The sequence below is a fragment of the Saccopteryx leptura genome, chromosome 2, assembly GCF_036850995.1.
Source record: "Saccopteryx leptura isolate mSacLep1 chromosome 2, mSacLep1_pri_phased_curated, whole genome shotgun sequence".
Lineage (NCBI taxonomy): Eukaryota > Metazoa > Chordata > Mammalia > Chiroptera > Emballonuridae > Saccopteryx > Saccopteryx leptura.
In genome coordinates this window covers 276,023,027-276,040,317 of record NC_089504.1, presented here as the reverse complement: position 1 = coordinate 276,040,317, position 17,291 = coordinate 276,023,027, and the positions used below count along the sequence as shown (strand labels likewise).

The 17,291-nt window shown below is 37.4% G+C and overlaps 1 protein-coding gene across 1 annotated transcript in view; it reads left to right on the top strand.

The window, feature by feature from the left end:
* LOC136390834 (complement receptor type 2-like) overlaps positions 1-17,291 on the top strand; it is a 29,010-nt gene extending 11,719 nt beyond the window's left edge. The window contains exons 5-16 of the mRNA XM_066361859.1: positions 241-648; positions 1,245-1,421; positions 3,428-3,835; positions 4,192-4,380; positions 4,455-4,542; positions 4,897-4,979; positions 5,870-5,917; positions 6,644-6,829; positions 8,101-8,289; positions 9,352-9,375; positions 10,048-10,123; positions 14,532-17,291. Coding sequence (XP_066217956.1) covers positions 241-648; positions 1,245-1,421; positions 3,428-3,835; positions 4,192-4,380; positions 4,455-4,542; positions 4,897-4,979; positions 5,870-5,917; positions 6,644-6,829; positions 8,101-8,289; positions 9,352-9,375; positions 10,048-10,123; positions 14,532-14,625 — 1,970 coding nt within the window. The 3' untranslated portion in view covers positions 14,626-17,291. The remainder of the gene's footprint in view (positions 1-240; positions 649-1,244; positions 1,422-3,427; positions 3,836-4,191; positions 4,381-4,454; positions 4,543-4,896; positions 4,980-5,869; positions 5,918-6,643; positions 6,830-8,100; positions 8,290-9,351; positions 9,376-10,047; positions 10,124-14,531) is intronic.

Sequence of the window (17,291 nt, the reverse complement as noted above, 5' to 3'; positions counted from 1 at the left end):
AGGCAATGCACATAAAGGAAATCATACATTCAATAGAAGAAATGCAGGTATCAGCAGAATTATTTATATTCTGGAATAAATCATAATTTTGAACTATATTGCTATTGCTGCCTTGGTTGATTCATTAGAGATTCAAACATCCTGGTCCTTGAGGCCACGAGGTGAGAGTGGGATAAAGTCTGAAGCTTTCTTAGTTTGCAGTCCAGATACAACCTTGTCATTTCTCTGCAATTTCTCTAGAAATTCTTTGCCCACCACCACCTCCTATTCTCAGAGGAAGACATACAGGCAACACTTCAGTGAACATTCCATATGGAAGCTCAGTCACTTACACTTGTGACCCAGGCCCAGAGGAAGGCTTGAACTTCACCCTGATTGGGGAAAGCACTATCCGTTGTACCACCCACAGTCAGAAGACCGGGACCTGGAGTGGCCCTGCCCCACGCTGCGAACTTTCTGTTTCTGGGATTCAGTGTCTACCTCCCCAGGTCCTAAGAGCCCAAATATTGTCTGGGAGGAAAAATCAATATTCGTATAATGACACTGTGGTATTTGCTTGCTTGTCTGGCTTCACCTTGAAAGGAAACAAGGGAATACGATGTAATGCCCAAGGCACATGGGAGCCATCCCCACCAGTCTGTGAGAGGGGTGAGTGTTCTGATACCAAGAAAAGGTAGTGCTGTTTGCTCTTTTCAGAGAACTGGAGGAATAGGTTATGGACCTAAGCAGTCCCTTTTCCAGTTTCTAGTCTCCCAATTCTACTGAATATGTACAGTGGTTATAAATTATGTAGAAGGCTTTTTTAACACTACCCCCACCCTTAGTTCATTCTGAAGGAGTATCCTTGTGGAAAATAACTTAGGACCACTAAGTTGCCCATTTCTTTAGAGAAAAATATCTTGTGTGTCCTAATACTGATGCCTTTAAAGGGAAGTCAGTAATGCCTCTACCCCATGGGTGTGTTGTAATCTGCCATTGAAAGCACACAAGGTGATTCCTTAAGAAAGGAAGAGACAAGAGAGGAAGTAAAGCACTGAGTGGGAAGTGAGCAAAAATCTGCAGCAGCCTGGGTGCAGAAATGAGACAAAGATTGATATCCACTGATCTAAAATTACTTCAAACTGGGCTGCAAGATACCTTCTATACCACACAAATGCCGGCAGAGTGAAATTATAGCATTGATGCCAGTTTTTTTTTTTCCTGTTACTGTTGTTTATATAAGAATATTTTTTCCTTCCCTGTAGAGTGCGCAGCCCCTCCTCAAATCCTCAATGGGCAAAAAGAAGACAGACATGGGATTAGCTTTGAGCCTGGAACAGCTATAAAATATAGCTGTGACCCTGGCTATGTGCTGGTGGGAGAAGAATCGATTCGCTGTACCCTTGAAGGGGTATGGACACCCACTGCCCCCAAATGCAAAGGTGCCAGGCTTTGCTTGCACATATTTAGTGGTTTTGAGATTGCCCTGAGTTGGTTTCTCACCCTAGTCTCTTTTTTAGTGGCAGAGTGTGAACCAGTAGGAAAGCATCTCTATAGAAAACCCCAGGACCAATTTATTAGACCAAATGTTAACTCTTCTTGTGATGAAGGGTGAGTGAGTGCTGGCTCAGCCTAACTAGGTCTGGCTTCTCAGTGCACACTGCAAGCTCTTTATAAGTTTCCCTCAAAGACCCTGTCACGTGCTCATGGAAGTGTTGATCATGCAATTTTTCCATGCATGGATCTATGCTTGGGCAAGGGGGATGGAGCTGATGCTGGCTACATTATTGTTCCTATTGCTTCTTGCGCTGAAAACAGTGAGTCTGCTTTGAGCCAATAGCTCTTGCTTAGGTTAGTGGTCATTAGATTGCAAAATGACATGACTCTACCTCTAGGTCCCGGTTAGGTGGGAGTGTTTATCAGCAATGTCAAGGCACAATTCCTTGGTTCATGGAAATTAGTTTTTGTAAAGATGAGTAGTAACAAAAATGGAGAACCTAAAATAATGTGAGACTTATGTATGTCCTGGGAGATCTATTTTAGGCTATTTAGTGGGAATAAAAATATTAGATGCTAACCTATTAACTTCATCAACATTTTTGCTGTCTTTCTACTGTCATGTCTTCCTACTCCAAAGCATAGAAACCACTTATTTTAAATGTATTCAGTATCCCTGGCTGTTTGGTTCAGTGGTAGAGCATTGGTCTAGCATGTGGTTTTCCTGGGTTTGATTCCTGATGGGAGCACACAGGAGAAGTGACCATCTGCTTCTTCACCTCTTTCCCTCCCACTTCTCTCTCTCTCTCTCTCTCTCTCTCTCTCTCTCTCTCTCTTTCTCCAGCAACCATGGCTCAATTGCTTTGAGCTTGTTGGCTAGGGTACTGAGGATAGCTCCATGCCGCCTTCCAGCTCAGGGGCTAAAAACAGCTTGATTTCCAGCCGCCCCCGAAGGGCAGAGCATCGGCTCCAGACAGGGATTGCCAGGTGAATCCCAGTCTAGGCACATACAGGAGTCTGTCTCTGTATCTCCCCTCCTCTCAGTTGGAAAAGAAAAAATATATATGTATTCAGTTACTGATTCTCTTTTGTGATTTAGCAATATATATGATAAAATGATGTAAGCAGTGAGGATACACTGTGCTTTAGTGGAGAAAAAGGCAATTGATGTGTGATCTGAACTCATATTCTGTATCTGTTGCTTCATATGATCTTGGTTGATTGATGTAACTTTTCTGAAACTCTAGCCAGTCATCTGTAAAGTCAGCATAAGACTGCAGAGTTCAGAGTTATTATCATTAAATGGTACCATACCTACTTTGTAAATGAGAAAATTGTTTGTCAAAAAGTAGATGCTCACTCAACAAATATTCTTGGCTAAACTATCATATAAACTTCAGCAGAGAAATAGCACTGAAAAACAATTAATTCTTAATTCTATGCCCCTGTGCTTTTTATTCACCTATTATTTCTTATTTATTAGAAAACCAATCCCAATTTTGTTAATAATTAACTATTGGTCTTTACTAACTCACAATATGATATTGATGTACATATTTATGGGTTTTTTATTTTTATTTATTTTAATGAGAGATAAATAGGAAAAGAGCAAGAGAGAAAACTTTCAATTTGTTGTTTTACTTATTTACACATTCACTACTGATTTTTATGTTCTCCAGCCGGGATCAAACCTGCACTCTTAGCATATCAGGATGACGCTCTAACCTACAGCCAGAGCCTAATGTTCACTTTTAACAAAGATTTCTGTCACAAAAATCTTTCCTGTGAAACCTATTTAAACACATAATGAGTTTTCATATATCTTATATCATCAAAACTTGCCCATATCCTCCAGGAAATGTGATAACAACAGGTTCATAACCAGCTTCACGTCTCTTCTTTGGTGTCTAACAGTGAAGTAGAATTATGTAATCACTTCTCACCTCTTCAGAAATCACCTGCCCACCACCCCCTGTTATCTACAATGGGACACACACAGGAAGTTCCTCAGAAGATGTTCCATATGGAACCACGGTCACTTATACATGTAACCCTGGGCCAGAGAAAGGAGTACAATTCAACCTCATTGGGGAGCACACCATCCGTTGTACAGACAACAATCAAGAGAGAGGCATCTGGAGCGGCCCTGCTCCTCTCTGCAAACTTTCCCTCCCTGCTGTTCAGTGCTCACATGTGCATGTTGAAAATGGATACAAGATATTAGGCAAGGAAGCCCCATATTTCTACAACGACAGTGTGACATTCAAGTGTGATGATGGATTTACTTTGCGAGGTAGCAGTCAGATTCGTTGCAAAGACAATAACACCTGGGATCCTGAAATACCAGTTTGTGAAAAAGGTAAAAACCCAATGGGAAAAAAATATATGGTATTTTCTTTATTATTCTTATTATTCTTATCCCCCACCCTAAACTAGAGTCATGGAAAATGTCAATGGGCACAGATTACTATCCCATTTCTTCCATCTGTAACTGACTATTTTTTTTTTTTTTTTTTGCATATGTTTTCATGTAAATGCCTCCTGTGTCCAGAATATACTCAAGTTAGGTAATGGAAGCTAAATGTCCAGTTTCAATACTGTATGCAAAAAGCTTTATGATCATTGGCTTAAATGTTTAAGATAGTCTGTTGTCAAATTTTGTACACTTAAGTTCTTGAGTATTAATTCCTCTTTTGTTGGTATTTATGTGGGGAGTTTTCTCTTCAGGCTGTCAGCCACCCTCTGGGCTCCACCACAGTTGGCACACAGGTGGAAATAGGGTCCTCTTTGTCTCTGGGATGACTGTAGACTACACCTGTGACCCTGGCTACTTGCTTGTGGGAAACAAATCCATTCACTGTATGCCTTCAGGAAATTGGAGTCCTTCTGCCCCTCGGTGTGAAGGTACTTTCAGTTCCAGAGTTGCCTTACTCTTTGACATCAGGCGTGTATAAGTAATTCCAACTTCACTCCTCTAGAAGTACCATGTCAGCCTGTGAGAGAAAATGTTCAAGAGCTTCCAGTTGACGCACAAGTGATTGCATTTAATACATCGTGTCAGGATGGGTGAGTATGAGATGATCCATTTAGAGGGGGGCTCTACTTTGTTCTGTGCATTAATTCTACCCTAGCTTGTCTTGCTGACTTTCTTTAGAGGTTCTTCATTGCCACACTCACTGAGAATATGAAATTCCAAGGTTGAAGGAGCATCTCTGACATTTTAGTTCTTTCTTGACATGGAAATAGTTTCGCTGTGATCAACTGTGAATCTAAAGTAGCTGTTATATGTGGAGGTCAAGGGTTTTAATTCTTCTCTACTGAAGTTCTTACTTAAGTGTTCCCCTGAATTTGTGGCATGAGGAGGCTAGTTTTCAGAGGTGTGATATTGGTTAGAAGAAATGTATTATAATCTCTTTCTAGGTACGAGCTGAGTGGGCACACTTACCGCGAGTGTGAAGATTCTGAGAATGGGGTTTGGTTCCAAAAGATTCCACTCTGTAAAGGTAGGATAGAAATTAAAATTATCAGTTAAGTTGTAGGGGTTTAGAGGGGGCAGGCCACTTAGGAACAAATCTAAAACTACCTCAACAGTCTATGTGTACTAGCTCGATGTACCTAAGATTAGAAATATCTTCACTGTTTGGTCAGCACTGTCATTGGGAATCAGAGTTGTCAAGTAGGAACTGAATATTTCCCATACATCTGCTAAGGCTAAAGATTAATAAATATATATATAGTTTATATTTTTAGTTTATGGTATTATAGTTGTATTTCTTTCTTTTACATTTTTTTTTCTTTCTTTCTTCTGAAGCTGGAAACGGGGAGAGACAGTCAGACAGACTCCCGCATGCGCCCGACCGGGATCCACCCGGCACGCCCACCAGGGGCGTTGCTCTGCCCACCAGGGGGCTATGCTCTGCCCCTCCGGGGCGTCGCTCTGCCGCAACCAGAGCCACTCTAGCGCCTGGGGCAGAGGCCAAGGAGCCATCCCCAGCGCCCGGGCCATCTCTGCTCCAATGGAGCCTTGGCTGCGGGAGGGGAAGAGAGAGACAGAGAGGAAGGAGGGGGTGGGGGTGGAGAAGCAAATGGGCGCTTCTCCTATGTGCCCTGGCCGGGAATCGAACCCGGGTCCCCCGCACGCCAGGCCGACGCTCTACCGCTGAGCTAACCAGCCAGGGGTATTTCTTTCTTATTTACTGTATTTTTACATTTTGAGTGATTATGTATTATTCAAATAGTCAGAAATATTAGTAAAACTGTTTTAAAGAAAACATAAGACAGTTTGTAAATTTAAATAATTTTATTGTTATGGCATAGTTTTATTTGTATCTGAATGAGGATTGTCCATGTTGGTATACGAGCTGAAGTAGAATTTCCTGAATCTCTTCTGCAGCTATTTACTGCCAACCTCCACCAATGACTGACAATGGCAGGCACACAGGTGTGAAGGCAGAACATTTTCTATATGGAACTGGAATCTCTTATGAATGTGACCAGAGATGGATTTAATGAGGGGCACACCGGGTGGGTGCCCTGGGCTCCAACTTCTGAATGGCCCCACAAAAGTCCAAGTTTATATTATTCTAATGACACCAAGTTTGGTTTCATATGTGTAATTTAAACATTAATAGTACATAATATTTATTATTTATTAAAAATATGGTTAACATGTATTTTTATTTTTCCTGTCTCTCTCTTTTTCATAAGGGGCCCAATATTTTATTCTATACCCGGGGCCTCAACCGACCTTAATCCGCTTCTGGCTTTGGCTGTCATTTTCAGAAGGGCAGGTTTCTCTCCTTTGCTATATGTGGTGGATCCACTTCCTGGCTACTGTGAGCATTTAAGTGTGTGACCCTTAGACTATAGCCTTTCTACTATTTAAAGGGAAAAGGAAGAATACTTTGGGCTGAGAGACTACAATCGTAGGCTGCAACCATTGATGTTTCATTATCTTACTTTTGACATTTTTCTTCTAATCATACACAGCATATGTGGGCAGTGCAAATCTCTGTCCAGTGCTGCTTGGTTTAGGTGATATGGATGTTACCAGTTCTAATTTGTTGACTTGTTGCCTGCCTCCCTTCTGTATGGCTATCACCTGCAGATAGTGTTGGCTATGTGTTCCTCGGTGGTAAATTAAAGATCATTTTTATTGGTATTTAAGCTTTTGTAGGATGTCGAACTCCAATGAAGATCCCCAATGGGAATCACACTGGTGGTGATATAGCTCGATTTTCTCCTGGAACATCAATCCTGTACAGCTGTGACCAAGGCTACCTGCTGGTGGGAGACGCACTCCTTCATTGCACACTTGAGGGAACCTGGAGCCAACCTGAACCATACTGTAAAGGTGCGTTACCTATTTTTTTTTATTTTAAATCAAATTTGCCCAAAACAGATATGTTCATTTAGTTACTTTCAAATTTAAAATTGCCAAATAAATGTCTTCATTAATAGATTAATTAATCTAAATACCAAAAATAAGAAAAGTGACTTAAGGTGTAGTCTATCTGATGAGTGATCATTTATGTAGACATTGAAATATAGAAAATTGAAATGCTTACATAAATTAAACAACCAAAGTGTAAATTGAAATTATGCTGTGATTACAGTTATAATAAGTATGTGTATCACAAAATACTAATGAAAAAGCACATTGTTTTTTTCAGTGTATTTCTTCTGATTATGGATATATTTTTATAAATGTTTCAGAGTGTCATTTTTAATAGCCATATGGAATATGAGAAGTGAGTTAATATGTAACATTTGTTGAGAACTTTCTGCTGTATATCTGATACAGTGCATAGCGTTATGCTTGCATTGTCTTCTTTAAAAATTTTTATTTAGAAAATTAAATTTAATGGGGTGACATTGATCAATAAGAGTACATAGGTTTCAGGTAAACATTTCTATAGCATTTGAACTGCTGACTATTCTGTATACCTATCACCCAAAGTCAAATCATTTCCATCACTGTATATTTTGTATATTTGTCTCTTTCTCCCTCACCCCCCAAAAAAGTCAAAAACAGTGGTACATAAGGACAAAGACACATGCACCCCCATGTTCATCACAGCATTATTTATTCATTCTTTGTAAGAATCATAAGAAGTTGGTGCTATTATTATTTCTATATTATGAGGAAGTCTCAGTAGAATGAAGAGATTTATAAATTTCCCTGGACCACACATTAGGAAGTCCTAAAGTCAGGATTCAAAACAAAATCACACTGTACTGACCCCTATACTGAAGAGAGAAAAGAAGAAAGGAAGATGCATGCACGTGTATGAAGAATTGTAGAGTAAGAGTTGATGATGATCAAACAGTAATTCACATTTCTTACCCATTTAGGCCTCACAATTTCTGTAGCATGTCATTAAAATTAACCAGCTACCAATTTAGAAACTAAAGCACAAAGAAAGAAAATAACCTGGCTTAAATAACTTGGAGGTTATTAAAACTGACATTGAAAAAAAAAAACTGACATTGACTCTTCCTAGGTTTTTATTTTGGTGTTTCAATGAGGCTACTCTTACTAAGAATGAACTAAGTTGGTTTTACAAACCTTTCCATTAAGTGCACTATCTACTTCATTGGTGAGTTTGCTTCCTATGATTTCAGAGGTAAACTGCAGCTCCCCAGAGTATTTGAATGGAATCCAGAAGGGGCTGGTGCCTGGGAAAAATTATCAGTATGGAGCAGTTGTTAATTTGGAGTGTGAAGATGGATATACCCTGGAAGGCAGTCCCCAGAGCCAGTGCCAGGAGGATCACCAGTGGAACCCTCCCCTGGCTGTTTGCAAATTACAAGGTAAGTGTAAGGGACTTGGCTGGTCTTGTCTCACTGGAGAGAAGAGAGTAATGGGTATCCCTAAATGTTAAGGATTCCTGGGCTGTTTATTATTATTATTATTATTTTGTGTGTGTGTGACAGAGACAAAGAGAGAGACAGAGAGAGGAACAGCAGACAGGAAGGGAGAGAGATGAGAAGTATCAACTCTTCATTGAGGCTCCTTAATTGTTCATTGATTGTTTTCTCATATGTGCCTTTACTGGAGGGCTGCAGCAGAGCAAATGACCCCTAGCTCAAGCTAGTGACTTTTGGGCTTAAACTAGTGACTATGGGTTCATGTCTATGATTCCAGGCTGAAGCCAGCCAGCGACCCTGCACTGAAGTTTGTGAGCCTGTGCTCAAGCCAGATGAGCCTGCGCTCAAGCCGGTGACCTCGGGGTTTCGAACTTGAGCCCTCTGCTACCCTTTCTGAGTCTCTATCTACTGCTCCATTACCTAGTCAGGCAAGGATTCCTGGGTTTTAAATTTATATAGGCTATAACCAGTGAAATAGTAACAGACAAACTTGAAGTTGATAGTCTATTCTAGAAAAATCAACACTTACCAAGAATGAGGGAAGTAAAGAAAAAAAGTAGAGGAACACTAGCTTAAAAGGTACAAAACTAATCACCTTACATTTTGTAAGGAGTTGCTGCTGAGACTTTTTTCATTGCTGACTCTTAATTTATAAATTCTTACCAATTGAACAGAGATCTCAAAACCCATTTTAACAGTTAATATTTGCATTCGAACCTGAGAAATTTCTGATCATACTGAGTATATTGGTATTTTAGTTGATGAACCATCCCAACTTACCACATTAAAGTGAAAAAAAATTTTTAAGTCCAATGAGTTGTTATATAAACAATTAAGTAAGGGTGGGTAGAATTAAGGTTCCAATCCATCTTTTTAAATCGACTTGGAGAGACAGGAGTGTTAACTTAGAGACAGTGCTAGCTCCCAGGGCACTGCCATGGGACTTTGGACTACACTGAATTATGCAACTAGACTAATATGTTTATGATTTTGGATTCTCCTTAGGCTCACTTGTTCCTCTTTATGCTGGTAAGTTCTTTTTAAATACTTAAAAACATTCTAATGATATTTTATAATCATTTACATAAAATTTGAAGTTTTATATCCTGCCAGATTGTTACTAATCTTTTTCTCTTTCACTCATAAGAAATTATCATTTTTGGTGTTTTAAGGAATTTTTTATGTGCGCTTTACATTATAAAATGTCACTTTTAGATAGAGTTGAATACATATTTTGAACGCCAGCTATTTGCAGATTCTACACTGAAAGTTTAGTTTACATTAACTCTTGGTCTTTGATGTGATTTGGCAGTATCAGAATAGGCTGACTTATTCTACAGTAGAAAAACATATTTCACAAATGAAAGTTAAATATTGTTATACAAAGTCATGGGACCCTGATGTGCTCCTAATTCTATACCAATGACTAGGATATTACTAATAAAACTAGAAAGAACAGAAAAGCCCAACAGAACTTGACTGGAACCTGGTAGTCAAATGCTTGGTGTGAACTGGGTTGAGCCAGAAAAACCTGAGGCTCAGGTATAATTATTTAGGAATTCTATATTTATATGGCTCAGAAAGGATAAGTATGACAGTAACCTACCATATTCTCCCCCATGAGGAATAGGCCCCACGATCACTTCAAAACGATGTAGGTCACGTTTTCTGGCCTGTGAAACTTGCTCTTTTGTTTTCTAGGTCTTTCTGTAGGTGTCTTAGTTCTTCTCTTGTTGATTGGTGTCACTTTATACCTGCTATTAAAACACAGAGAACGGTAAGTTCAATGTATGTGAGACCAAAATTCACTAACAGTTTCAGCTTCTTGCCTGAAACTAAACAAAGAAGCACAGTCACATGAAAGGAATATGAAAATGTGAGAGCTGGAATATGGTATTTTATGCCATATACAGGAAGCCCTACCTGTAAGGTCTTAAAAAGATATTGAGCACTTATTTAAATGATGTATATTGCCTGACCTGTGGTGGCGCAGTGGATAAAGCGTCGACCTGGAAATGCTGAGGTCGCTGGTTTGAAACCCTGGGTTTGCCTGGTCAAGGCACATATGGGAGTTGATGCTTCCTGCTCCTCCTCCTTTCTCTCTGTCTCTTTCTCCTCTCTCTCCAAAATGAATAAATAAAATCTAAAAAACTATATATTAAAAAAATAAATAAATAAATGATGTATATTCAGATGACATATTATAAAAATTCTAGAAAAGATAAAGAAAACATCCTAGTAGTAACATCTGCAGATATTTTGGTATAGTCCTGTCTAAACTTATTCTTATATTCTTTTTTTCTTTTCTTTTTTTAAACTGAAAATTTGGCATTATTGTCTCCTGCCTTATTATTTTTCATTTTGCACATGTACATATTTTTGTGTCTTTAAATCATGCTTTCTTTTTAATTACATAATAGTATATTATTCTATTATATTTATTTCTGTTGTGGAAATTTTAGGCTGCTTCCACATTTCTCTTGATAATAAATAAAGATATAAGGAATGCCTTTTAATAAACCTCTTCACATGTACAAGTGCTTACTTCCAGAACATAGATTTCTAGAATTACTAGGGATAAAGGTAAGATCTTTTAAGCGCTTAATAAAATTGCCAAATGACTTTCTGAAAAATATTCTAATTTAATCAAATATCAAATTATTAATATATGTGGATCTGTTGTGTTTTTGGACATCTTTTTCTGCTTTATTGATCTATCTATTCTATCAAACCATTTTATGCTTAATAAGTATGACTTTCTATTATACTATATAGTTTAGAAGGAATCCCTTTGCTATAATGTTGGGGGAGATTTTTTTTCTTCTATTCACTTCTGTTTGTTCTTTCAGGTGATTTTTAGATTATTTGTCATTTTCTGAAAACACATAAACTGTGATTGCATTTAAGTCTATAGATTAACGTGTGAGGAATTTGGGGGGGGTGAAGAATTGGTATCTCTTATGAAATGCTTCCTGTTCAGAAACATACTAGGTCTTTCTTCTGTTCAAGTAATCTTTTGCAGGGGGTGGGGGTGAGGGAGGTATATTGAGTGGGACACTTGAATCCATGTTAACACAGTAAATTAAAATTAATTAAAAAATTTTTAAAAACATAATCTTTTGCTCAGTTGTATTCATGACAACTTAAGTACATTGTTAGGTTTCTATGTTGTGTTATATTATGTGTTATTTTCCAGAAATTAGACAAACCTTTACATTTTATTTTAATTTATTATTTTTTTTGTAAATTTGAATCAATAATGTTGCCATAATATTTCATGGGATATTTGGTGAGGACATGAAACGGAAGGTCAGTACTTGAAATTTTGATAGAAAAAGTTCCATGTTACAGAAGATATTTTAGGTGAGATTCAAAAAAATATACACAGGAGGGGAAAGTTATTCTGAGCATAAGGAACAGTTTGACCCAGAGGCTTGTCATTCTACCTTATATTGTGAGAACTACATAAGCAATTTGATGTGACTGGAAAATAGTGTGTTTGAATATGTTTGGAGGTAAAGGTGACATAAGTTAAGGTGGAGGCAATGGCATAAAAGTCCCCTCTGACACAGAAATCTCATGGAAATTACAGAATATTTGAATTTGTACAACAGATACATTATTACAAAATGACACCATCGTGTGTCAGGCTGGCAGTATTCTGTGTGCATAAGTTCTATGTCTCTATACATAATACTGTTAGGGAGAATAATCAGGTGAAGTCTTAAAGAAGTCTCAAATTCTCATGTCACCCCAAATATGTCACCCACAAACTCCAGCAAAATTTCTTTAAAATACCAAGTCACCTGGATCCTTTATATAGCATGCCACCAGTACCACCTGATTACATTGTTCACAGTTGTGTCAAATCAAAGCATTAGACATGAAAGGACTACATTGATACTATACAGTGATGACATCTATGAACCTGAGTAGTTTGTTCTAAACCTAGGAGGGCCCGAGCACAGCAATTCTGGCAAGGGTCTACAGTTGGAATGTACTTTACACTGTAGCATCTACCAGAGGATGTGCCACAGAACCACGGTGTTGTGAATGACTTCAAGCAAAGGGGAATTCTATGACTAAATAAGATTAGAAAATATTGTGGCCTGGCCTGTGATGGTGCAGTGGTTAAAGCGTCGACCTAGATTGTTGAGGTCACCAGCTTCCAACCGGTGGTCAAGCAAGGCATGTATGGGCATTGATGCTTCCTGCTTCTCCACCCCATCTCTTTCTCTCCTCTCCAAAATGAATTTTTAAAAAAAATAAAAAAAAGAAAATACAGCATACTATATTTCTCATGGAGATTCACATCCACCATGAGAATATTTAACATCCTAGACTATAAAAGCCTGTTTTAAAAACTAATTTGATTGCACAATTCTTTTAATCTCATATAATGCTTTTAACATCCCTTGGAACTAATATTTCATTTAATAGACATTTGGGGAATCTAGAAAAATTGTCAGGAGCTAGGCCAGATTTTGCATTGTTACAAGGGAGCAGGATCGGGCCATCAGCCAGCACAGCTGTGGCAGGGATCAAGAGGCTGGAACAGAGGCAAGAGATGTCTTCGCTATTAAGAATATAGAATTTCCAGGGCTGAGTGTCCTGTTGAGAGTAGGTAGAAAGAGCCAAGTAAAGGTCCCTGGGTGGTCCTTGTATTTCACTAAAAGAGGAGAGGGGCAGGTTTCTGGCGGAAGAGGATGAGTTCAGTTCTGACTATGCCACTTTGTGGCACCTGTGATGTGGGACTCAGGAGAGGGGCCTGGACTCAGGAGATGACATTTAAATCAGAGTTGAGTCTTTGGGACCAAAAAAACTTAAAAGATAAAAATAGGGATGAGAAATGGTCACAGGACAGAAAGGCAAGGAGAGGAAGGAACAGTCAAGAAGCAGCAGGAAATCTAAGAGACAGTAGTAGTTCCAGAAAATTCAAGGGAGAAGAAGAAAAAAAAAATAGAGATGTCATTTGCTTGGCTTTCCTTGCAGAAAATTGAAGGTCATTTTAGCCAAGAGTAATTACAAATTTAAATAAATAGAAAATGTGGTCTCTATCTCTTTCCTTCATGCTCCTTCCTAAGTTGGCTATCAGGACACGTGTAGGAGAATCTGCAACCTTTGGAAATGTCTACCAGCTCAAATAATTCATAATGTTCCAGTCTGAACGTTATTAAGTATACAAACATGATTACATCATTTACTATTATTTAAGTGCCTGAATTGATATGAACCAAACATACATGTTAAACTAAATTCCTAAGCATCACCCTGTTGTTTTATTTCCATTTTAACCATATTGAGTTTACTTTTTGATAGCTGATATAGACATTTGAGCAGCCTTAAATATTATTTAAGTGAGATGAATGATCACTTAAAAATGGATGTCTTATAAAAAATTAAATATTTATAAAAGCCTTCTAAACATTTGAAGGAAAACCTATGCTATTTTTTCTAGACATCTATATTTTAATAAAATATAAATTCATATTGATCTAAATTTACCATTTTATAATATTCTTAATGGCTCTTCTTATAAGCTGACCTCTTTAATACAGTAGTAAGAGACATACTGTAAGTAACCTTAGAAATAATCTTTCTTCCCCAGTAATTTTTTACTTCAGAGTTCCACATTGTACTATAATCACATTCTATTATCCTTTACTAATTTCAAGAAAGTGAAATTATGTGCTTTCTAAGAGGAAAAGTAAATATTCTTTTAAAAATCATTAAAAGCTTTCAGTGCTGTATGACCATGTAAAGATTTTGAATTAAACCTTAAATATAAAAATTCCCTTTTAAATTAGATGGAAGATTGTGTTCCACAAAGGTGAATTTATGATCATATACTAAAAAAAGGCTTCGTTTGTTGTTTTTTGGTTTTTTTTTTTTTTTTTTGCAAACTAGGGTTAGTTATTAGTCACAAAGAATCTTGGATCTGAGGTAAAGCTTCCTAATGTCACCTTTTGAATTGATTACTTAGCAGCCTTGCAAGTTATTTGTTTTTATGATCCTTTCCAAGAAGTGGGGATTATTTAATAGTCTGCTTAGGATAATAAGAATGGAATCATTCGTGAAATTACTTACTATTTGTTGGGAATTATGGAAACAAACAACTGTTACATCTTTATACAAATTATGACCATGAGTAAAAATTTTACTTTTTTCTTTCTTCTTTCATTTAGCCATTATTTTACAAATAAAAGCCCTAAAACAGAAGATCTTCACTTAGAAACACGAGAAGTATATATGATTGATCCATACAACCCAGCAAGCTAATCAGAAGACAAACCGATATTTCATGAAATTAAAATGTTTTTATTAATGTCTATGTCAAAGTGTCCTTCAAATTCTCTTTATAAATAAGCACAATGCTGAGTAAATATGGTTTGATTGCATAATTTTTAATACTTTTAAACAGAAATTGTTACCTTAATTAAGCACACTCCCAATTAATATTTGTTATTTTAAATTCATTTTTAATTAATTCATTTTAATTCATTCAACAAATATTTGAATAAATAGCAAAAGGTTAAGAGTATTATAAATAAAAAGATGACAAGTATTATGAAAAGAAATAAAGCAGGAATGGGAGGTTGAGAAGGCAAGGTGGTAGAAAACAAGTCCTCACTGACAAAATAGCATTTGAGCAAAGATTAAAGTAAGGAGCCAGCCATGTGGGGAAGGATATTCCAGAAAGAAAGATCAGCAAGTGCAAAGACCAGAAGGTGTGTGCATGCTGTGGCCATGTAGCTTAGTACTGACTGGCTGAGTGAGAAGGTGGTAGAGATGAAATCAGAGAGGTAAGGGAAGGAGGGTGAGGATGAGCGATCATATAGAGCAGTGGTCCCCCAACCTGTTTTGGGCCACGAACCGGTTTAATGTCAGAACATATTTTCACTGACCGGCCTTTAGGGTGGGACAGATAAATGTATCACGTGACCGAGACAAGTGTCAAGAGTGAGTCTTAGACAAATGTAACACAAGGAATCTGGTTACTTTTAAAAAATAAAACATTGTTCAGACTTAAATATAAATAAAATGGAAATAATGTAACTTATTTATTCTTTCTCTGTGGACAGGTACAAAATGGCCCACGGACCAGTACCAGTCCATGGCCCAGAGGTTGGGGACCACTGAATGAACTTGGCATTTATTCTGAGATGGGAACCATTGGAAGGGTTAAGTGGAAGAATAAAGGATCATTTTAACTGCTGTGTTAAGAACTGAGTATAGAAAGCCAAGGTCAGAAGATGGAGAATAGGTGAGGACTCTATCACAGTAATCCAGGTGAGAAGCTGTGAGGAGCTACCACCAAGCTGGTGAGAAGAGGTCAGGTTCTGCTTACACTTTTAGGGTAGCCTGTATTAGAATATGAAAAAAAGAGAGGAGTCAATGACAATGCCACCGTATTTTTTCTGAGGAATTGGAAGGATAGAATTGTCATTAATTAAGATGCCTAAGAATGTGAAAGCAGGATTGAGAAGTTCCACTTTGTAGATCTTAAGTGTGAAGTATCAAATAGACATCCAAGTAGAAGTGTCAAGAAGACAACTGGATTTACAAAATAGGTCCAGGCTTGAGATACAAATTTGGGCCTTTTCAGTGTGTGGGCATACATAATATGAAGATCAAATAAGATCACTAAGGATGTAAAAGAAGTTAGTGAAGAGAAAAGGTCCAAGTATGACTTAAAACTGCTTTCTTTTATATAATCTATGAAATAAATGTACCACATTTGACCTCTTGGAACTTTTATAGTAAAATAAAAAATAGGAGACATACATATCACTGTAAGAATACATACCATAAGTCAGACACAGAGAACCTTCTCTGGCAGTGGAATAAGAAAAGCTTACCAGCTGCTGGTGAGTCAGAAGAAAAGGGTTGAAGAGCACAGGGTCAGGCATTGCCAGAGTGATCTCTAAATTGAAAGCCATAGGGATCCAAAGTAAAGCTATTACGTAAATGTTTGTTAAATGAATATCTGAATGAATGAGAATGAGACTGTTGCTTCGGTCTCTCCCTCACTTTTATTTATATTTATCAATATAAAATTTAATTGCTCTATGTAATCATATTATCTGAAGAAGGATCTCGTAATAGAAGATCTTCTAAAAGACTTGATGCTTTAATTGTTATAGCACTTATGATCGGTATAGACCTAGAATGTTAATACTCCCATTACTTAAACTTTGATTTGTGCCTATGCCATTCATGCTGCCTCCTAAACAGAAACGATCTATTCCAGTGTGCCTTTTGCTTGGAATCCAACTGAACATGGGTTGGAAAAAAGCCATTTGAATATCAGCAAGTCTAGTTGTGTAGGCTCAACATCAGTGAGATGACGGCATAAGCTCTAATTCCTATTTGCATTTATTCTGAAGCAGAACAAAGAAAGTTTGCTTCGTGACAAAGATGAGAGCTCAGTTTCCCTGCCACATGCCCTTCAAGGACATTTCAAAGCCTCCTGTAATGTGCCTGGAGCCAGGCTATGTCTCTGAATGTGTCACCTTTTAAATGAAGACAATAAAATAAACTATCCTTATATATAGACTCATTTTTTTTGTAATCAGCATACATATGGTTGCCATATCCTCCTGGTTATAGAGTGGTTTTAATTATTTAAGCAGAGTAGGAAGCATTTTCTGTGGTGTTGATGGGCATACCTTTGTTGGGAGGTCTGATTTTATTTCAGTAGTAGAATCATCAGATACAGTTAAACAATTCACTTTAATTTTCACTTGGTTTGAGTTTTTCTCACAGTATATTGCCTTTGGTTATTATTTTCTTTTTTGGCAAAGTCTATTGTTTATTGGTTTATATATTGCCTTTCCATATTCACTCAGTAATTCTAATTTACACATTTTATAAAGTTATGGGAGTGAGGTTTTAATTATAAATTTTTTGTGAACCGTTGAAGCTTTGGATGTTTCCTTGGCAAT